Source organism: Alosa alosa, chromosome 17 (assembly GCF_017589495.1).
Source record: "Alosa alosa isolate M-15738 ecotype Scorff River chromosome 17, AALO_Geno_1.1, whole genome shotgun sequence".
Classification (NCBI taxonomy): Eukaryota; Metazoa; Chordata; class Actinopteri; order Clupeiformes; family Clupeidae; genus Alosa; species Alosa alosa.
In genome coordinates, this window is record NC_063205.1 from 30,181,453 (window position 1) to 30,204,962 (window position 23,510).

The 23,510-nt window shown below is 40.0% G+C and overlaps 1 protein-coding gene across 1 annotated transcript in view; it reads right to left on the bottom strand.

Moving 5' to 3' along the window:
• LOC125310324 (intestinal mucin-like protein) overlaps nt 1-15,502 on the bottom strand; it is a 36,516-nt gene extending 21,014 nt beyond the window's left edge. Inside the window, exons 1-5 of the mRNA XM_048267624.1 lie at nt 15,419-15,502; nt 14,395-14,577; nt 13,887-14,097; nt 3,073-3,239; nt 2,783-2,852 (exon numbers count right to left, since the gene is read on the bottom strand). Coding sequence (XP_048123581.1) covers nt 2,783-2,852; nt 3,073-3,239; nt 13,887-14,097; nt 14,395-14,506 — 560 coding nt within the window. The 5' untranslated portion in view covers nt 14,507-14,577; nt 15,419-15,502. The remainder of the gene's footprint in view (nt 1-2,782; nt 2,853-3,072; nt 3,240-13,886; nt 14,098-14,394; nt 14,578-15,418) is intronic.
• Nucleotides 15,503-23,510: the final 8,008 nt, after the last annotated feature.

The window sequence follows — 23,510 nt, forward strand, 5'->3', positions numbered from 1 at the left end:
ATAGTCTGTCTGCCTCTACACCCTCTCCATGTTTGGGTACTGTCTGTCCACTAGCCACTTTTACCACTGTCTTACTGCCTCACTGTTTTCGTGCTATATTAGCACATATGCATAACCCCTCCCTCCATCCCACAGCCGATTGGCAGCCACACTTTATACCTTTTTTTATATATATATATATATATATATATATATATATATATATATATATATATATATATAGATAGATAGATGACTATCTAAGTCCCAAGTAAATACAGAGAAGGGCAAGTCGAGTCCAAGTCACATCAAAGCCAAGTCCAAGTCCCAATTTTTTTCAAGTCCTGAACAAGCCATCAGGTACTCTTCACTTAATAATGCCATTATTAGACCATCGATCATAATAAAACACTTCCATCTAATCCACAGTATTTTTTTTTATAAATACAGATTAAAATATGTTCAATGTTTCTGTCTTGAAATCTTTTACGATATATACATGAGCATACCTGTGTAATATACACATGTGCATACCTGAGTAATCTGTATAAAACGGATAGCTACATGACACTCAGCACAGCTGCAAATATATATTGTTTTTCCAAATTGCGGCGCCCACTGTAAGGATGAGTAATAATTTGACTGATGGCATTTCACTCCGCTAGGCCACAGATTTGCCTGCAAACAATTTATTAGGCTGTCTGCCAGTGGCGACTCATCAGGGAAGCCAAGATCAACACTTTTATATTATTTAAAAGATAATAATGACACAGTAATTTTGTTTTAAAGTATTCATTTCTTACTACAAATACTACATATTTGATGCTGTTTAACTCATTTGTAAATGGTGCACTGTCACTTTAAGCCCATTGTGTGCCACTTTCCACATGTTCTCATAATGATCTTTTTTTTACCAGCTCCATTCAAATATAGCCTATGGCTAGTCCACAAACTCTAACATTGTTTGCCACATGTATAGCACAATATTAACAATGATAAGCATGAAATTACGTTGGCACAAACAGCTTTCATTCCTTTGGAAATAGAAGCATGTATGACATGATGCTTGTTTGACATTTTCTGTTTGCGATTAAAAGTGAATTATGAGCCTTATAGCCTGTAGCCACCTATCTAGCTGAGTGGAACGCATTTCAATTGGCATATCATGTGCTTCATGTAAACAAATTATTGAATACTTCAAGACTCACCAGTTCCATTACACAAAGGCAAAGACAACTCTTCATTTGCTTGTCCATTTTCCAAATCACAGTGAGTGCAGCCTGTCAAAGTGACCTGGATCTCACAGTTTATAACAGTAGGCTAGTGAGAACCAGATCAATTCGCAATCTCCTCTAATCTCGTATTTGTTGCCTTCATGATTTCCTTTAATACGTTTCTTATATTTAAAAGGATATATCAATCATCATTAACAATGACAAGCCAGCTGGAACCTGCCACTCGTTTTCTCTCCCTCTCGTGCGTGCTCAGACGCGTTCTCAATTAAATGGAGTAGCATAAGTTCAAGTTGGATCTTAATGGAGAGGAACCGAAAAGTATCATCTTTATGTAACATGCTGTTGGTGCATTTTGACATTGTAAACGTTCTCTAACAAGAGTGCAAATCAGTTTGCAGTAAAGCTACTATTTGTTGGCTAAATGTTGGTCCTTCCTCTGTCTCTTGGTGCCCTACACACAGTGCGTAATGCGTGTGAGTTAGAGATAGTTAGAGATTGTAGTACTCTGCAGAGAGTAGTGCGCTCAGCTGAACGTACTATAAGAACTCAACTCCCTGCTCTACAAGATATCTATTCCAGAAGAGTACTCCTAAGAGCCCAAAAGATTCTGAAGGACTCTTCTCATCCTAACAATGGATTATTCCTACCGCTGAAATCAAGAAGACGCCTATGTAGTCACAAAGCCAGAACTGAGAGACTCAGGAGAAGTTTTTTTTCCCAGGCCCCCCCCCCCCCACACACACACACCTACACCTACATGACTTTTAGCACTTTTACATCCCTCTCCCTATGCTACAGACCTTTTATTTATTTTCTTATTTCATCACACGTCAAAACACACACACATACACACACACACATCTGACTTTCTCCAAATTTTGCACATCTCCATAGAACTTTTTATTTATTATTTTTTGACATATTTTTGATTTCTCCTCCATCTATCTACCATGTCCTTGATTGCCTAGCCTTTTTTAAAATAGCCCCACATCATCACATACCCTTCACCATACCTAGAGATTGGCATGGGTGTTATTTCAGTTAGCCTATTAGCTGGTTTGATGCTTATTGAGCACAATGCAAATCATGCCCCCATAAATGCACAAATAGGCTGACACCAGACATAATTTCACTGCATTTCTTACTTCCAGTAACTATATGCATGTGACAATAAACTTCCTTGTATCCTTGTGTGAGGGTAGCGGCAGCACTGAATACTGTGCTCTGCCCGCTTGTCTCTGCTATTTATTTATTTTTTAGTTGCGGAAGTGAAAGCGTCTCTGGGGTGACTGATCCTTGATCAGGAGATTTAGTTTTTGACTCAAAACATGTCAAGTCATCACAAGTCAAAGAGGCAAAGTCCGAGTCAAGTCTCGAGTAAATAGTCCAAGTCGAGTCGTAAGTCATGCCGAATTTTATCAAGTCAGGTCTGAAGTCATTAAAATCATGACTCGAGTCTGACTCGAGTCCAAGTCATGTGACTTAAGTCCACATGTCTGCACACACACGCACACACACACACACACACACACACACACACACACACACACACACACACTACCCTGTACCTTCCACTGCAGTGGTCATCCAGTTTGTAACGACACTCCTTGTACTCCATCCCATCTGGACAGGGCACGTCTGAAACAGGAGCAGAAGCAGCACACCCACATTGTGTGTTTACTACTTTACTACGTAAACATACACAACGTACTACATTGACAATCGAGTAGAGTGTGTGTGTGTGTGTGTGAGTGTGTGTGTGTGTGTGTTTGTTTGTTTGTCACACTCACTGTGTAGAGTCACTCACAGTAGAGTGTGAGTGTGTGTGTGTGAGTGTGTGTGTTTTTGTCACACTCACTGCAGGTGCCGTTGGTGAGGTGGCGCCATTTGACACAGACGCCCTCTTGCTTGCACATATATGCAGCCAGTGCCAGTGATGGGCAGGGCATGCCGTGGCACCCGTCAAACCTGCAGCTCTGCTCCACCCAGCTCAGGTCCACCTTCCACTTGCACTCCTGGAACACACTGGAGAGAGAGAGAGAGGCATGATGATGGAGTCACACACACACGTACGCACGCATGCAAACACACAAATGCAACACACACACTGCACCAATTATAACAAAAATGGTACATGGTACATAATTAAGCAATAAGCCCCGAGAGGCCGTAGTTTACACTAATTTTACAACAGCTAAGAGGCGTTGTTAGGCACAACGTCGTTAGGCACGAAAAATCAGTGTAACCTACGAACGAGTGGCTTATTGCTTTTCTAAAACTGTTACTATAAATACCTGGCAAAGTTTCATAAAGTAAAGACACAGTAACAAGAAATATAACGATTTATTTATACATAATTATTCTTTCGCCAAGAAATATATTTCCTCCAAAGATTCTAGAACAGAGCAAGATAGATTACTGGCAAGAGAATACGTTGGATATGTTGAAGTACGTTCTATGACTCTATGGGCGCCATTTTGGTAAGCTCAGGTGTCGTCACAGACGCTGGCTACCGTGGGAATCCTATGGCGCTGATCCTAACATGTTAACAATATTTATTCTGTAAAGCTGTATGTTGAAATTACGTGAAACCCAATAGACCACACCATGTCTAGACCAGTTAAATATATTGTATAAAGACAATGTAGAATTGTTTCCGAGGGTAAATTAGGCTAGGGCACTGACATCTGTCCATCATCCACCAAAGTTCAATAGGCCAGTGTTGGGGGGTAACGTGTTACTGTAATTTCGTTACTTTATTGGGAAACGAAGTAGTCTAAAGGTAACACTTTAAATTTCAGTAATTCGTTATAGTTACTGAATAACTGTAACGTCCATTCCTGCATTAGGCCTAGGCTACTCACAATATCCATGATTGTTTTTAAAATATTTAAAATATGGATTAGTCTAGGCTACATTATTTCATAGAGATGTGCGTAGTGTAGAGCACCCATTCTCTAGCTGCACCTCTCTCCCTCAAGCGGGTTCAGCCCGCATCTCCCCTACGGAAATCAAAACGGTGGCTTGTGCAAGAACTTCATGCAGACTACAACTGGCGCGGTGTAGCCTACACAACTTTGTTCAAAATTGATGCATTCAAGTTGACTTTGCAAAAGTTAGAATGCCTATTTATCACAACGTTGTCAGTCGCGTTGTCAATCGCAAACTTATTCAAACGACTACGGAATTAACTGTAGCTTAATTTGTGGAGGTCGAAGAGAAAGCACCCGTTTGACATAGGCTATTCAATTTGTGTTTTAATTTATGCGACGCACCGATGCTGGGTTCATCAGTTTTGCGCAAGTTTAAAACGTTTAACCGACTGCGCAATTTCTCATTTTCGTTCTATAAGTTCCACTTTTCATGTCATGAATATAACATGCCTATGATAAGGCTTTGCAGTTGTACAATATGGTCAATCTATTGTCTCAATTGTGTTTCATGTGACGCGCGCACCGATGCTGGGTTCATGCACTTGGCCAGCCTAGAAAAGGAACATTTTGGAGAGGGAATGAGAGAATGAACGCACGCAAGAAACACTTTTTAATTAAACGTAGCCTAATTTACAAAGCCATTTACAAAGACATGTTTTAATTTGGCTCCAGCCTGTATATAGGCTAATGATTTTTGAAAACGAACTTCTGTGGTCATATGCATTTCACATAGGCAAGCAGGACAATTTGGGAGTTTTTGACTGCATGGAAACGATAATAATTAGTGTCAAGCACGGTTGTGTTTAGCCTAGGCCAACTATTTGCATTTATTTAAGTTATCAGACGCTTGAGTGAAATCTTGACCTTATTAGTGATTGATAATAATAGCCTATGCCTATGCGCTGTGTTTAAGCAGGCCGTGAACAAAGGGTTAACGTATAGCCTACAGGTAGAAAAAAGAACAGTGGTGATAATATAACGTTAGCTAAGTTAGTTTGCCTGCTAGCTAGCTTATCAGTAGGCTATACAGTCTCTCAATGGGAATTTATGTGATCTATACCAGTGCAATAGCTACTTCTGTCTAAATAATAGGCCTATTTACCTCTCCTTATTCAGTGTAAACTTGGAAAAAGATAAATCAGGCCTTTCACACTGTCAGTTCTTGCAGTTCATTACCGAGTAAAAAAAAAAAAAACAGCTGGCAACGTTAAAAACAGCTGTTCAGGTGGGCTCATAGAATTGGAACTGTATATGAAATGTTGCGCTGAGCTTACCAAAATGGCGCCCTGTCGGGCTCAGAGCGTACTTCATGAATATGACGTAACTGATCTATCTTGCTCTGTTCTAGAATCTTTGATTTCCTCTATCTGAATGGTTGCCAAGCAACGTCGAGACGCAGCTACTTTAACTTTTGTATCAAGTTATGGTAGCACAGCAATACAGAATGAAATGCGGTCAAGGTGTATGCTTATTGTCTGATTGTCTGTATTGTATTTTTATCTATTCTTATTTATTTTATCTATTTTTATGCCTGTGATCTCAGTGGTTGCTGTTATTATATTATTGTTTTATGTTGTATCTCGGCTACATTGAAAATTAGGGCTGCCCTCAATTGTACACCCGAGAAGGAAAATAAAGGTTTGAATGAATAGCATAGTGGATAAGGAGCTGGGCTAGCATGCAGTAGCATAGTGGATAAGGAGATGGGCTAGCATGCAGTAGCATAGTGGTTAGGAGCTGGGCTAGCATGCAGTAGCCTGAACAATTGTGGGTTCAATTCACGGCTTTCACCGTTGTGCCCTTGAGCAACCCCAAGTTGGTCTGAGGACAATGGCCCCTGTAATATGAATAAAATATTAAAATGTAAATTAATGAATGTAAATGTTGCATTTGTATAGTGTAATGCAGACAGAGCAGCCCAGTATGACCCATGATGTATATTAGGGCTGTCACTTTACGTTCGAAAATCAATTGCCCAATCGATTGGACCAATAGCTAAAATAGGGAATCGATTTTAACGAAATATGTACACTATTAATTTTAAACGAATTAAACAAATAAAAAGGATAGATAACAATGTAACAAAATTCACAAACAAGAATGTAAGAATATAAAAGAATTCCGAAGTGCAGTAAAGGACCGTTCGTTATTTATAAACGGGATCACCGGAGGGATTTTGAGTGCTTCGATTGAAAGTTGCATGACCCTCCCCTGCCTGCTATATAATTACCAACGACCCTCCAGCAGCATTTCCAGAAATGGCATGACCCTCCCCGGTCAATTGTCGATGTCTTCCGCCAACGCTCTTACACGCTATGAAAACACATCAACATATATATATAATTGCCCTGTACCCAACCTCTGCTTTCTGATCTTACACATCACACTTCACCAAGACGGTGGCCATTTCAGTAGATTTACTCACTAACATTGTTGTGGAAACACAATAAGCATGGAAACTAAATGCACACTTCCTGCAACTGCATTAGCCTACTTGAAAAGTTACTCCTCTAGTAAGTATTCACATTAAATAAAACAATAAAGCATTGAGACCATTCAACAAAGCACACTGGGTAATAACAAATTCAACACATGAACTTGTTGCTATGGACTCGTCTCTAGGCTTCCTCAGTCATTGTAAAGCTGCCGAAGCTGAACATTATCCAAAACTCAATTTTTCAGACGAGCGTCAATTTGGGAGCTTGCTACACTCCTTCCTTCTCAAATGACTTGAAAAGGCCGTTTGCACAATTTCACAAATAATCACAGGGACCGAAAAATACCTAACATGCCAACTTTTTCCGGGTTTATCATTTTAACGTTTCCCCGCTGTCTTGCCGTTTTAATATTTTCCCGTAGAATATCCCATATTACTGTAATACTCTCATAACATTAGTCCTGCATTCTGGCCTGTCTCTGTGTTGTCCTGTTGTTACTCCTTGCCATTCCAGTGAAACAGATGTATTCAAATCATCGTTTTGCTTGCTTGAATGCGAACTCAGAGTGATGTTAACCTAGGCCTATTTAAGTTAACGACGTGGTTGTCGTGAGAGCACGATTCATTAGCGCTTGCAGTGTTCGGCCGTAGGCTATGCCTACGTGCGCACCTGCCATGCTACTCAGCTAGACAAAGAATTCCCCCTGTATATTCTCTCCAAGTTGGCCTACCATAACTTACCAACTCTGTAGACCATAAACTGGCTATTTATATGACCAAATGTATTTGTTCAACTTTATGAAGCAGAATTACGCACTGCTACTTGGAACGTAACACATTTTTGTTGGCAGGAGAGAGAATGACAGCGATTAACAAATTGCACTTGTTGCTGGTTACCAATAAATACTATATTCTTTTTTTGCAAACAACAAAAACAGAAAGGATGGAGACAGCAAAGCTAGAGATGGGCAGGAACGAGGTCAATTGGTAGAAATGCTTGTCAAAACGTTAGGAGCTGGATGTGTGGATGAATGAAGCACAAGTATGCTTTTTGTTAAGCATGCACACTGTTTAAAGTTAGGCTACACGGTAAACTACAAGTAAACCAAAGTTAAATTTAACTTTTTTAGGGCTGGATAAAGTTGACCAAATGGATATAGGCTGTTAGGCTTGAATAAAGTAGGCTACTTGCTCCAACCCTTCCAACGTTAATGGGGACGAATGTTGACATTTTCGCTGTTTTGCGTGAGAAACCTGGGAAATCTCCCTTATTTTCATTGTTCAATGTTGACAGAGCTATAGAACGAAAGAGAACGTTATATGGCGACAGAAATCAACAATCAAAAAAGCCACTTTGATTTTTTGCTGTTTTCATTAATACAAAAGATGGGTGACCCTCCCTCCTAGACAAAAAAAAGTTAGGTGACCCTCCCCTCAACAAAGAATAAAAAGACATGACACTCCCCTATTTTCCTCCGGTGGCCCCGTTTATAAATAACGAACGGTCCCTAAGCATTGCGAAAGCTAAAAAGAAAATTCCTACCAATTTTAAGCACCTGAAACAGCTGTTTCAATCAGCTGCTGTGCTGCTCGTGTTTTGCCAAAAAATGGAGGACAACGCGATCAACCTGTGCGACATGAGAGAGACGAGTGATCGGATTTTTGGTATATCAAACTATGGAGAAGAACAAAGCGGTAGGCTATGCAAACTGTGCAATCGAGTTCTATGTAGGCGAAATTTCTAATCGTAAACACAGACACAGATACGTTGAAGACTGCAGTAATGTTTGTCACTGATGTAATGGCAGTCCACTCAGCTTATTGTTTTTCGAGAATGTTGCACTCCTGTTTGTCATTGTGCGCGAAACTTCACGCCAATAATAGTCCAGTCATTTTAGGAGAAAGAGTTGAACAAATTGCAACACAAGCAAACTTAACTGATTTTGTATCCTCAATATGTCCTGAGTAAGGGAAAAAAAGCCCCGAAGAATCCCAATAGGGGAAAGTTTAGAAAAATACCTATACCCTATTCATGCGCCTATACAGTATTTTTCTCACGCAAGTAGGGGGAAAAAATTAACCTTCACATATCACCATGAAACTTACTGAGTCGATTACTTACATCAAGACAAACAAAAAATGTATTATAAGTTTTTTGAAATTGTTTGTTAACATGGGCAAACAGGGCATAATGTAATTATGTATAGCTAATGTATAGTGACCCAAAACTAATTGCAACATTTGACAAACAAATTGTCCAAGGCATGGAGGAAGATAATACATGTCTTAACTGGTATTATATCTCATCTAGAAGGTATATGCTTATAGAAAATATGTAGTTTATGGTGTTTAATTTGTTTTCCCTGGACAGTATAGGCCAAAATGTATCCACTTTATCCTAGATTCGCCTTTACAGAATAGAGGGCAATGTATTGTGCATGGCATAGAGGAAGATGGGAAATGTCTTAAATGGTGTTATATCTCCTCCGGAGGGTATATGCTTTCAGAAAATATATAGTTTAGGGTGTTTAATTTGTTTCCCTTAATAGTGCAGGCCAAAATGTATCAGCTGTTCACTTGATTCGCCTATACAGAATAGAGGAGTATGTGTTATGCATGGTATGGAGGAAGATGGGACATAAGTTGATTGATGCAATATTTCATGTACAGTGCTTATACTTTTAGAATATGTATAGTTTAGACTGTTCTATGACTAGTAAAACCATGATCCATGCATAGGCATGCATTGTTAATTATTAATCTTAAACTATATTTATTAGGATAGCATTTTTGCCAGATGTCACAACAATAGAGTCACTTGGAGGTTAACTGCAGTTATCCCATCTGCACCCTTCTGTTGAATTAGGACATTATCATGTCCATCTTCAACTTTGCCTTCACAATTTTCCTGCATTCACTAATATAAACATACTGTGCTGTCCGATTATTGTTTTAGACAAAAAATGTGCAAAGTAAAGGGACATCATACAGGCCCCTCTGATTGGACAGACAGTATATCAGTCAACCCCTGGGCAAGAGGTCAATTACTATAAGACTTGCAAAATGATGGACTGATACTTCGTCGTAGTTCATGTCTATGGGCGCGAAATGGGGATCGAATCCTGTCTGCATAAAGAGGCGTGTCGATGACGTATTGATTGGCATGCATTGCAACCGCCAACAGCAGCTGCATAAATAACCGGGCGCACACCTGATATAAGGTTGATTTTCTCCAGACTGGAATGCTCAAAAATGCTAAAAATGTACCTGAAATGTTCAGAAGGGTTTGAGGATCATGAAAACGTGCCCGAAATTCACATTCCTAACTCTATAGAACCAAGACCTTAGCATATGTGGTGAAATTCTGAGCTATGCCCATAGACTTCAATGGAGCAGATGCCTTTATGCAGAGCAGTCGCTGCCTCTGCTCTGCATAAAGGGGGATTTTGACCCCCCGTGCGATCCGGGTTCCCGGAAGTGGCTCCTGATGAAACATCTTGCTCCGCCTTAACAATCTTTGCTTTAGTGTGATATAGAGTGTCCCAGTGACTTCCGTTTTACTTCCGCTACAAGGGACCTATCTTTTAAAAAAATTTGAACGGGAGTTAATGGAGAGATAACATTTATTTTTTGGTCCAGTTTGAATTGTGCCACGAATTTCACATATGATGTGTGTGAATTTAAAATATCATTTTTCACGTCAAGAAAGTACTGTTGTTCGATAGACTTCAAAAGTTATGTTGGTTTTGTGCGAATCCGCTCAGTGGACTACATCTCTCGTCTCGAACGATGTACGTCACCAACGTAATTAACGATAAGATTAGCTATTATGCTAGTTAAACGGTTGCATCTTGCTGCCTGCAGTGTCACTTAACAGTATCTAATGTACAGTCTATGGATGAATACAACTTACCTGATGTGTTTAATCCTCTGACTCATGGTATTTTCATCGGCAAGGAAAGCCCAATTAAGACCTGTTGCTGGTATGCTTACAAGAAAGATCCTTGATTTAACCCTCTCTGCTTACAATCTAGTGTGGCTGTGAATGAGCTAACGTCACTAGCGCGACTGATGGGTTTGTAGTCATTGGAATTACGATCTTTCACAATGTTGTAATTCAATAGTTACGAAACAAACTGCAAATGTCTTTACATGAAAAATTGTCTTTAAAATTGACAAACATCATATGGGTAATTCAAGGCACAAGTCAACCGGGACCAGAAAATAATTTATTTTTCGCCATAGACTGGCGTTCAAAATTTTTTGAAAGATAGGTCCCATGGAGGCAAATGGAAGTGGCGTCACTGGGACACTCTATAGACCCTTTCAAGAGAGTTCCATTATCAGCATCATAGTTGGCCCCACAAGACTTCCTTTTTAACATTCCATATGTTATCTTAATGTAGAGGAAGTCGATTGGGGCCCAAATAGAATGTTCAAGCATTGTTTTTGTTTACCTTGTTGAAAGGGTCTATAGAGCTGGTAAGTCCCGCCCTTTCCGCTGGACCTCTAGATTGAAAAATCGTCAATGCAAGTGAATGTGAGAAAATAATTATTTTCTGGTCCCGTTTGATTTGTGCCATGAATGTGAACATATGTCGTCTGTGAATTTTTAATATAATTTTTCATGTTACGAGTTTGACAGTATATTATATGATTCTTCGGCTATCAGTTGTGGAAAAGACATAACGAGAAAGACTACATGTCGCCTGTGACGTGAGCTAGCTCTAATCGCTAACATTAACTGAGATGCTAGTTTTTGTAACGGCAGGAATAAACACACATGGTAACAAAAATATTTGAAACACGTCTAGCTTCACTCAACACATTAACACTACGATACAGTGTGATTGTAAAGTTGTATGGTTCACTGTGTTCAAAGTCGATCTTAATAACCCTCTACATCTCGACCAACTGATGGTTGTTATGGGAAACTAGTGATCTGTCGTCTAGCGGAAAGTTGTAGTCCACAAAGTGCTCTCACACAAAGTTTAACCGCATCAAACTTCTACCCGCTCAATTGTAGCATTCTTTACACGAAAATTTATATTAAAAATTCACAGACAACATATGTTCACATTCATGGCACAAATCAAACGGGACCAGAAAATAATTATTTTCTCACATTCACTTGCATTGGCGATTTTTCAATCTAGAGGTCCAGCGGAAAGGGCGGGACTTACCAGCTCTATAGGGAGGGAAAGTAATCTCATCGCCATCTAGTGGTTGCGCTCCTAGAGTTTAGCGGAATGGATGGGATTTTTTTTTAGAAAAAATATATCTCGGTGCACATTGGGATCTTAATTTAATGCCTTCCATATGTTAGGCACTGGGGTCACCTCTATTTCTTCAAGTGGTCATACCTTATTTTTAGGATCAGTTGAATTGTTTTGAGTTTTTGTCGTAACACGGTGATAAGGAACTACAGCTGCATGTGATGTCACATGTTTGGGCGCTTAATCTCTAACTGATCAATATGCAATTTGCTTAACTGGCTTAACATATTTTTGTAATAACGGAACGTGATGTAAACCGCGTGGTGATAACCTTTATGTCAGGATAACTGGTGTTGTGCTTCTACTCACATGAAGAGCTAGCTGTAAGTGTTAAGCGTCAATGCTAACCAGGCTAATAAACAAACCATGCTACCGTGAGTAACGTTGAAGGGTAAAGTCACGTGACTTCTTTTGTAGTTCGTTTATGAAACAAATAGGAGCAATTTCGATTTTCTTAAATAAGGCAAAATAGGGTCTGACATTTTCACAGTTAGAATATTATTACTGTATAAACACTGAAAAATATTTTTGGTGGATAACATCGCTGATTTGGCTTCACAATATTTTTTTTTAAATAGGTCTATGGGACTTAACATTGGAGCTGCTCTTCGATAGGAACGCAACCACTTGGGCGCTGGTTTTCACTTTACCTCCCTATACTGTATCAGAGAGGGTTAAAGCGGATCTTTGACTGTATGTTTCAGTGACCTCTAAATCAGATTACGTAAACACCAAAACCACTTTCCTAGGCTGAATAATGCCTAACTATGTGTTTGTACAGATTACACATTGTGGAACACTTGCATGCAAAAACCCACTTGGCTCTATTTAAAGATTCAACAACTATTTCCATTGATTCAAAGGGCCACAATGTAAAAATAGACACCAATTTTGCAACAAACCAGTATGAAATAAGCCAAAGGAATTCACTCTTTGAAAATAAAAGAATGTTCCTCAACAATGCAAGATTCTAAAATTCCATGTTAAGTTGGATGGGGTCAGATATTCTTTAGAATGTGTATTCTACAACATTCTAATTACAGTTTTGTCAGTATTTGCTGAAGAATAATGCATAAAACAACCCTCATTTTAACATTTCCACCAGCTGGATTTTCATGGTCTTTTACTATGGTGTAAAGATCACCAATTGAAATATTAAAATGTGAAAATAAATTCTGTTGCAATTAGTTTTGGGTCAGACCTTTGCCTGGACTATTAGCTCTGTTGTGGTATGTATACAAATTAACTATACGTAATTACATTATGCCCTGTTTGCCCATGTTAACAAACAATTTCAAAAAACTTATAATACATTTTTTGTTTGTCTTGATGTAAGTAATCAACTCAGTAATTTTCATGGTGATATGTGAAGGTTAATTTTTTTCCCCTATTTGCGTGAGAAAAATACTGTATAGGCGCATGAATAGGGTATATTTGGGTCTTTTTCGAAACTTTCCTCTATCGGGATTCTTTGGGGCCTTTTTTTCCCTTACTCAGGACATATTGAGGATTCAAAATCAGGTAAGTTTGCTTGTGTTGCAATTTGTTCAACCTTGACCCCTATTTTGGCTTAAAATGACTGGACTATAAATCATCAGAAATATTGCTGGCTTGTGTCTACAAGCACCCTCTTTACGTTCGTCCTAATGCCTGTTAGTTGTTTGTGGATTGGCCTATATTTGGCGTTGAAAATGGAAACGTCTTTAGACATGAAAAATCGATTTTACAATCGATTCAATGAACACTTATGTCTCAAAAATCGAATCGAACAGGATTTTTTCACAAAAGTGACAGCCCTAGTATATATGGTCCGGCCCCTGGATCTTACGGCTGTGAGTATGATGATGTATGGTCTGGACCCTGGATCTTACGGCTGTGTGAGTATGACCCATGATGTATATATGGTCTGGCCCCTGGATCTCACGGCTGTGTGAGTATGACCCATGATGTATGGTCTGGCCCCTGGATCTCACGGCTGTGTGAGTATGACCCATGATGTATATATGGTCTGGCCCCTGGATCTTACGGCTGTGTGAGGAGGTCACAGACAGGAGTGGGGCACGGTGTGGGTGGTGGTATAGATGGTGTTGGTGGAGAACAGGACTGGTTTCGTGGTGCAGAAGCACACTGGGGCTTGCTGGGGTCGGGGGAGATCCAGTCATAGGCGGTCTGTGGACAGCACGTGTCATCCTCTATCTGACCACCAGGGCGCACACAAGGGCTGCCTCCACACTCACCTGAATACAAAGATAAATAGTGTGAAGAAACACACAAACACACACACACACAAGAACCCTCCACGTGGAACCCAGTGAGTGATATAGATTAAAGTGCCTCTGTTACACCATCATTATTACACCATCATTTTAAATGTCATGCCTCCACTTTCAAAAACTTGCCTGTTCTGCAGGTGCACACAGATTAAATAAAGTAAATTTGATGCTGTTATAAATGCTCTCTAAACATCAGACATGGCCTGATCTAGTCTATAACACGTTTCCATGGTGACAGTGACGTCTTCCTTTGATACCCACCGCACTGTCCAATTGAGTGTTTCAGGAAGTCCTTCCCCAGGGTGATGATGATGTTGTTGTAGATATCCAATGAGACTTTGGTGTCGACTTCGTCAATGTAGACAGTCACCATGTGTGTGGTGGTCTCAAAGCGGATTCCGTGCTGCTCGTAGGGGGGAAACACAGGCCCTGGTCCAGCGTGGTCTGAGGGTTGCAGGACACAGACATGGGGACTTTATTTTGGGCACGTTTCCCATTGCATGACAAAGGACTGTCACAATACCAGATCTTCACTACATGACCAGATCTTCACTACATGATTAACTATGGCCAAACAAATTGACCTAATCAAAATCCACATTTGACAACCAACATTGGCATTTGAAAAGTACAGTATTTGTCAACTGAAACTGCTTGCGAATCTGGTATTGTACACTTGGGGTAAAAAAAGTGCTGATGGGAATATACAGTGAGTATGTGTACTGTATGTGTTTTCAGTGCTGATGGAAATAACATGTATGTGTACTGTATGTGTTTTCAGTGTTGATGGTGATATACTGTAACATGTATGTGTACTGTATGTGTTTTCAGTGTTGATGGTAATATAACATGTATGTGTACTGTATGTGTTTTCAGTGTTGATGGTAATTTAACATGTATGTCTGTTTAGTGCTGATGGCAATATCATGTATATGTATGTGTTTTCAGTGCTGATGGTAATATACAGTGAGTATGTGTACTGTATGTGTTTTCAGTGCTGATGGAAATAACATGTATGTGTACTGTATGTGTTTTCAGTGTTGATGGTGATATACTGTAACATGTATGTGTACTGTATGTGTTTTCAGTGTTGATGGTAATATAACATGTATGTGTACTGTATGTGTTTTCAGTGTTGATGGTAATTTAACATGTATGTCTGTTTAGTGCTGATGGCAATATCATGTATATGTATGTGTTTTCAGTGCTGATGGTAATATACAGCGTGTATTTGTACTGTATGTGCCTTCAGTGCAGGATGCTTTATGTTGTGTTGAGTACGTACTGCTACCGATCTGTACTCATTGTTCTGGATGCTGAGGGCTACAGTGTGGTTTTGGAACTTCATGATGATCCCCCTGGCGCAGGAGACCCCAGAAGCCCCAGAGCTGCAGGCGTCATTGTCCACCACGATGCTGAAGTCATACTGTGGGAACCGTTCCTGGACCAGGATGTAGTTGCACCTCCCCTGGAAGTCATATTTGTGATCCTGGAAGGTTCTGTAATGGGGGTCGCCCGAAACAAAACACACACCTGCGGCAGCAACACAGCAGTTACTTAGCTACACGTCTTTCATGCTGAAGATGGCGCACAGCAACACAGCAGTTACTTAGCTACAGGTCTCTCACGCTAAAGATCAGCAACACAGCAGTTACTTAGCTACAGGTCTCTCACACTGAAGATCAGCAACACAGCAGTTACTTAGATACAGGTCTCTCACGCTGAAGATGTTGCACAGCAACACAGCAGTTACTTAGCTACAGGTCTCTCACGCTGAAGATGGTGCTCAGTTCAGCCAAAGAACAAAAAAGCCGTAGATTTTACACAATTTACGCATTTCATATGATCGCTAAAATTACAGGTAATAAACCTATTCATTGCTCCATTGGGATGAAAAGATAGTAAACAGAAAGAGCAGCAGTCTAACGGAAGATGAAAACAGAAGGTGAAAGTTAAGCCGAAGAACTAAAGGCCCATTCACACCAAGATAACGATAACTATAAACAAATATCGTTCTCGATACATGAATGATGACGTTCACACATAAAACTATAACGATAATGACATGAAGAACGATATCGTTGTGGATCACTTTGAGAGCGATTTTGAGAACGATAAAAAGCTAACAGCCAATCAGAACCCGTCACATTTTAGCCGTCACATTCATTAACACAAGGAGAGACTTTGTTTATCGTTGTTCAGTATGGACGTTTCTATCGTTATGGTTATAGTTATCGTTATTGTTCTTGGTGTGAATGACCCTTAACAACTGATGCGGTAGATCACAATTTAGTAGAGCTAAATTGACATCACTTCTGGCTAACCTTCTCTTGCCCATTTCCATGAGTACTGTGAGAAACGACAGAAGCAAGACCACCACAACAACTTGACTCAATGGCCTTGCAGTCAAAAGACATCTGCAGTGGGGTATAATACAAAGCTCGATTAGTGGGGTTAGCGAGGTATGTTGCGTTCAAAGCCAGGGTATGCTGTGACACAAAAGTGGCTCTGTTTTAACGTCGCTGTATCACCATGGTGTCTTATGCAGCCAACTAAACCTGTGGGGTATACTACGAAGCACGTTAGACATAGCCATATCGAGGCTACACAAAGCCTTGACTCAGGGGTATAAGTTAAGTGATTCTACGATAGCAGTTATGTGATATATTTGTCAAACTAAGCTTTCAGCTCACACCTGTGCGCGTTCTAGGTGTTGGGATGAAGTTGGCCAATTGTGAAAAGTGGAGACGCACAAGACCGCCTATATTAAAAAACAATTACTTCCGCATTTATGAGCGATAGCGTAATCTACACTGCGTAGTGTTGTCACGATACCAAAATTAATGTTTCGATATCGATACCAAGTCAAGAATTTCAATACTTCTTCGATACTTTTTTAAAAAATTATTTGATTTGGGGGCCTCCACCACCTTGACGTCATCAGTAATATTGAATATACTGTAGTGTGATCATTCACACCAGTGGCCATCCTAGATTCTGCTTGACTCTCTCCACACACATACACAAACAAACACGGAAAATGATGGCTTATGTCATATTTCATATATTTAGAAATTCATATAAAGTGTATTTAGTTAATAATAGTATTTTATAATCTGCATAATTACTAGTACACACATGTGTGTAGGTCTAATTAAGTGCGCAAGGATTGGAACTTAATTCAAAAGTGAAAGCAGACGGTTGATCAGCTGTGTTCTAAAGAATGTTTGATTCAAGTTCAGCGTGTGTTGTTGCGAACTATTTGTTTCTCAGCAAAAGCCATGATGAAACGGTAACAAATAGGCTAGGCTATGTAGGCTAAAGAGTCATATCGTGGGGAGTTTATTGTGTCATTTTGGTAAGTAGCCGTGTAATAAGCGGGATAATGTATAGAACGCCGGTCATTGTCGGACTCGGGAGATAGGTCCCTTCAGGGCGGAACAAGACCCCTCCGCTGCGCCGTCGGGTCGGTTAAGCCCTGTCGGGACCTATCTCCGACAATGACCGGCATTCTATATTATCCCGCTTTATTACTACTTACCAAAACGGCCTAAATAAACTCCCCACGACTCATCCGAGTCAACTCCGAGTCGAGTCACTATTGATCAAGTCGAGTCCAAGTCCAGCACTAAAGTAAGCATAGCCTACATGTCGTTCCATTTTTTTCCATTGCAGATGAAATCCTTAAAAGCAAAACAGACAATCGTCTGTCTCCAAGCAGGGGTGCCATCACTTGTGTGAAAGTAGTATTGGCAAATTTCTTGCCAAACCCAATGTGTTGTATTTATTATATCGGAGAGAATACCATACCATAGCTATACCATATAGGCCTACTCATAATAAATGAGCAATCCACATCCCAATCACACAGGCCATTAAGTCACATTATGCAGTTACTGACTGCTGACAATTGTATAGTGAGTGTTGTAGAAGTTCATACTTCACAAGAGCTAGATGGACGTTGGAGTAGGCCTATTTTGTAAGAGGTAGTGTGGATCATAAAAGGGCATTTTTTAAAATGCTGGCTGTTAAATAGCCTACACAATTTTAGCGTAATTTGGGAGGGACAGAAACAGAGCAGGGCCCGTCTTGGTAGCTTCTTTCTGACTCCCGTGGCGTGAACACTGGCTACCGGCAACTGCATAATTATGTTATCACTTCACTGACACTATGGAGACATATTTCACGTCAACAATAGAGATGAAAACTAGCTTTAGGTTAACAGAGATTTAGATCATCTGCCTAATTCATTTCTTTGTGCAACAGGCCACGTTCATTTCAGCGAGATGAGTAAAATAAATGTTTTATTAAGCTGCCATCGCCATACTATTTGCTACGATATTCACCTGTTAGAAATAGAACACGTTGCTATTTCCTTTTTTTTCGTGCAGTGGATTAGGCTATCAAATCGCTCGTTTGAACAGTAACAGTAATCCAGTTCATTCATGGTTTTAAATATAGTTGTTTCTGCCCACGAGAGGTTCAGTTTGTCAGTTTCACTTGCGCAGACACGTAGGCCTACATTGACACTACATGGACACTCTACTAGGCAATTTAATGTTATGCTTCTATATTTTATGACCCCAAAATTAAGAAGTATGCTATATCTTGATCGGGAAAACGTTTAGTTTATTTTTCTTTCATCCGATAATAGCCTGCTGCAAATTAACAGACAGAAGCACGGCAGGGCACACCCCGAATGAAAATGAATGAATGGAACCTCGCTTCTCGCGTCAGTCAGGGAAAACACTGTTCACCATGTCACAATGATCAGCTATCCAGCAGCAGTGTGTGTTGTTTAGCCTAGGCTGAGTGTAATCTTAGGTAATGTTATGTCATGTATGAGAACTAATATTGCCTGGCAATAGCCTAGTACATTGAAATAGCGGCGGCCATATCTACAGGCATTTTGGTGTTAAAGTTAACGTTAGTTTGCTTTGCATGTGAACATGATGTGACTTGCGATGTAGCCTACGACACGAAGCAGTAGCCTAACATTCCCTTGAACTAAAATTAGTATTACGAATAATTTAGATATTAAAATCATATAGCAAATTATAGCCTAATGACATACTACAATTATAGCCTTATGATATATTACAAAAAAAAGTCGAGTCCTCGACGAGTCATCGCAAGTGCGAATGCACGAGTCCAAGTTCGAGTCATTCAGTGCTCAAGTCCAAGTCAAGTCACGAGTCTCTAAATTTAGCTAATGATTCGGACTCGAGTTTGAGTCTCGGACTCGAGTACTACAACACTGGCACACACACACACACAACCACACAACCATGCCACAGCTGTGACAATGCACACACAATGGATCTGATGTGAATGTGGCGTTAGTGTATCACCTTTATGTGTAGGGCAAATTATATCGATAATTATATATTGTATCGAATTAAATGCTGTATGGTTGTTAAATGTATTTAATTTCTTCTAACGTTTTAATTGTTTATATATATATGTGTGTGAATGTTGAATTGATGTTTTGTTCACCATGTAAGATTTGTTGATCTTTGTTATACTGTTGACTGTTCCAATTTTGCACATTTTAAAAAAGAAATGATTGATAATGTCATAATAATTGGCTTCTAATTGGCTTAACTGATTGGATGGTATTAATGTGACAACCTGATTTTTTATTTTTACTTTTTTTTGTATTTACATTGATAGAGGTTGTGCACACACCAGTTTCAGGTGCATACAAAATTATTCATTTGTGATGAAATGCTAGCTAGCTTAAATTTCTAAATAAGTCATCCATTTGGATTGTTTGTCTTTGAATTATTGTCACTGATTCATAGTGGGCAATCTATTACGCCAACTGGCTGGGAAGTGCAACAGTTGTGGAGTCGGCATTCCTGTTGCTGTAAAACAGTACATAAACTCAAACAGTAGACTAACAGTCAATAAAAGTAACTGTCAGAGCAGATACTAAAAGCCATGCCGAGTGTCCTGTTCGCTCTTAAACTGTCCATCACATTTGGTGCCTCTGCCTAGCCACATAGCTTGGCTAACGCCAGACCTCATCTCATTGAGTTTGGGTCTGAGAACTACACATTCATTTTCTTGTATTTGAGACATGGTTTACGAATGCTCAGAGCCATTTATTGGGTGCTACGAATGTCTATCAAATGTGTCTGTACGTAGCTCATAACCGCTTCAGTGTGTCATCATCGTCTTGCTGTCCCCCCTCCGTTCTGTGATTGGTTCCTTTGTTGAGGTGAAAATCGGGTCCATGGAATCCATCCAATCGTAAATGTGTTAGAGTTATACTTTAAAGAACATTTCGAGCGATCACATTGCCTACGTTCAATGTTGCAATATTATCAGAAGGCCCTATGATACTGGATAGCCTATTTGCTTGTATTGTAGCCTATGCAACTATTCTATTTAACGCTGTGTGCTAGTCTATTAAACACTATAGGCTATGACCACTATGTCCTTGCACTATTTCCCCCCATGATCATATTGTTTCAGTTATCCAAAAGGCTCGAAGGATGCTCTTTATTATATGGCAATTTTGGAAAAATAACTAATAAAAGTGAGGCGAGGTGCCCAGCCCCGGTCAGTGCTCATGCCCCACCTTCACCCGCTGACACCGACCCTGGCAGAGGTTTATATTGGGATGTCTAACATGAGGGGTCAGCATATCTAATCTGTTGACTGATTTATGGAAGGAGTCTCTTGCTTTCAGATGTTTTTCCAGGTAGGGAAGGGATAGACGATAAAGGCTTTTAGAAAAAAGTATTTTGTTGTATTTTGAAAACACAAAAATACAGTATTTTATTTTGATACATTTTTTGGCTGCTGTATTTTGTAGTTTATTTTGATACATTTTAAGGTGGGTATTTGGTATTTTATTTGGAAATACATTTTGATGTATTTGTGCCCATCCCTGAGTATAGCCCACAGGTTTACCGCTTACTCTGGGTTAACATACCCAGATAAGTTCAGAGCCTATGTTACCATAGTGACTTATATAGCCTGATCATTTTGGAACTGAAATCCCAGGTTTACTGCTTACACTGGGTTAACATACCCAGTTAAGCAAGTAAACCTGCTTTCTGGAATACCCCCCAGGTATACAGTGTAGGATAGCCTAGAAATCTAGACACACCCTAGCGGCAGCAAATGTAATTTGCTGCCAGGGTAGTCTATCAACTCTCCGTTGGCTTTCGAGCTGGAAAAATGAAACTTCTATCAGGCCAATCATATCGTGTATAGAGTCGGCGACGGTTACGCAAGAATTTCCTGCTAATTGAAAACAAAGAAAATGGATACTGTTGCTGGCGAACAGCGGTCTTTGAATCACCACTCAAGTTAAGCTTTTTTAAATTGGCAAAAGTTTGATCAACTAGCCAACTTGCTCTGCTGGTGGAAAAATGCATGGGACTCATGAGTTGTAGCTATCCTATTGGGTGCAGAGGAAATTTGAAAGACAACCGTTTATCCCGCCCCTCGGATTGAGCACTGCCAATGGTAAGTTCCCAGACCCTACATCTTGATGTGGGTCTGGCTCGTCAGGCTAAGTGTAGGAACAACAAGGCATGTACAGTAGCAGCAGTCAGAACTCATGGAGTAACCTGTGGAGATTTGGAAGCTGTGGCTACTGTTATTGTGGTATAAGTTGTTGTAGGTTCCACAGTGGTTGATACTGTAGTACTCAGTGTTGTATGTGACCAGTCAGTGGTTGTAGTTGTGAATGATGTTGTTGTTGGTAGAGGTATAATTGTTGATGGTGAGATGTTATGCTACGCTACATTGTGTGCTTTGCTATGGCATTCATTCTGATTTTTCTTGAGGTGATATTAGTATGATATGAACTACCATGCTAATATCATGTTATGCTAATGCATTTATTATGTGTTCACCTTGAGGCGAAGCCAGAACTAGCATGCTGATGCTATACTATGCTAAGGCATTCATTCTGTGTTTGCTGTGCGTTGGCTCATTTGAAGGAAGGACTAGCATGCTAATGCTATGCTAAGCTATACAGCACACCCTGTGTTTTACAGTGGTAGCTATTGTAGTAGCAGTCAAAACTCACAATTGTGGCCATCGTCGGTTGTCAACACTGTTGTCAACGGCGATGGTGTGGTCGTAGGACATGGGACTGAAAACAGATATGACCAAGATTGCCTTTGATACATAATTCATTTGAAAGATTTCATCATAAGAACTCAAGAAAAAAAATTACTTTAAAATAAGACAATCAATGAAATACAAATAAAAATGCACTTAAATGGATTAATAACTTACCACAGTCAATGACTCCATCTGTGCATGTGCTAAAACACATAAATAAAAATATATGAGCACATGACAATTACAACCCCTCCCCTCCCCTCCATAGACATGGTACATTCAACTAAATGCTGACTCACCAGTGTCCACTGGGCGTGCTCACTTGAGTGCCATGTCTTAGGACTCTACCATTGAAGAGGCAGGTGCAGTCCTGCAGTGTGGTGCAGTTCCTGGTGTTCTCATCATAGTATGGCACCTCTGCTGGACACCTGGGGTAACAGCCTGCAGAGGATGTGACATGAGCAATGGCAGAAATGGTGGAAACTGAGAATAGGGGGATTCGACTTGATGTAGCAGCCTGCAGCCGTCTTAAAGGGATATTCCACCATTTGGGGAATTACTCATTTTCCACCTCCCCTTGAGTTTAACAATTGATTTTTACCTTTCTCCAGTTCATCCAGCCGTTCTCTGAGTCTGGCGATACCAATTTTAGCTCCAGCCTAGCATAGATCATTGAATCAGATTAGACAATTAGCATCTCGCCTGCTAGCATCGCGTTTAAAAGTGACTAAGATTTCCGGTAATTTTCCTATTTAAAACTTGTCTCCTCTCAAGTTAGAAAGTGTAATAACGGAAAATGAAACGTAGCGATTTTCTAGGCTGATTTGACATGGAACTATAATCCAGGCACTCCAATTAGTCTGCATTCAACCTCGCATTAATAATCCTAGGGACTATTTTCAGGTGCTGGATGATATCATTGTCTGCTGCCCATGGTGTTCAACCTCGAATGAGAGTATAGCAATTGTTTAACTCGAGGAGGTGGAAAATGATCCCCAAATTTGTGGAATATCAGGGACTATTTTTCAGGTGCTGGATGATATCATTCCAGTGCTGCTGTGCCCATTGGGTGATTGGCTTCAATCTGTGCACCTGAGTGACTTAAGATGTGTACAGTGGGCATTGCTTTGAAATATTACACTGGAATGATTATGTGGCGTGAACCTGCGTGAAACTTTAGTACCGCGTTCAGCCACTGTTTAACTGTCGAGGTCAGTAGCCTGCCTGCGCCCCTTCTGAAAATGAGTGTAATTCCCAAAATAAATCAAATTTGTCCATTCCTGCATAAG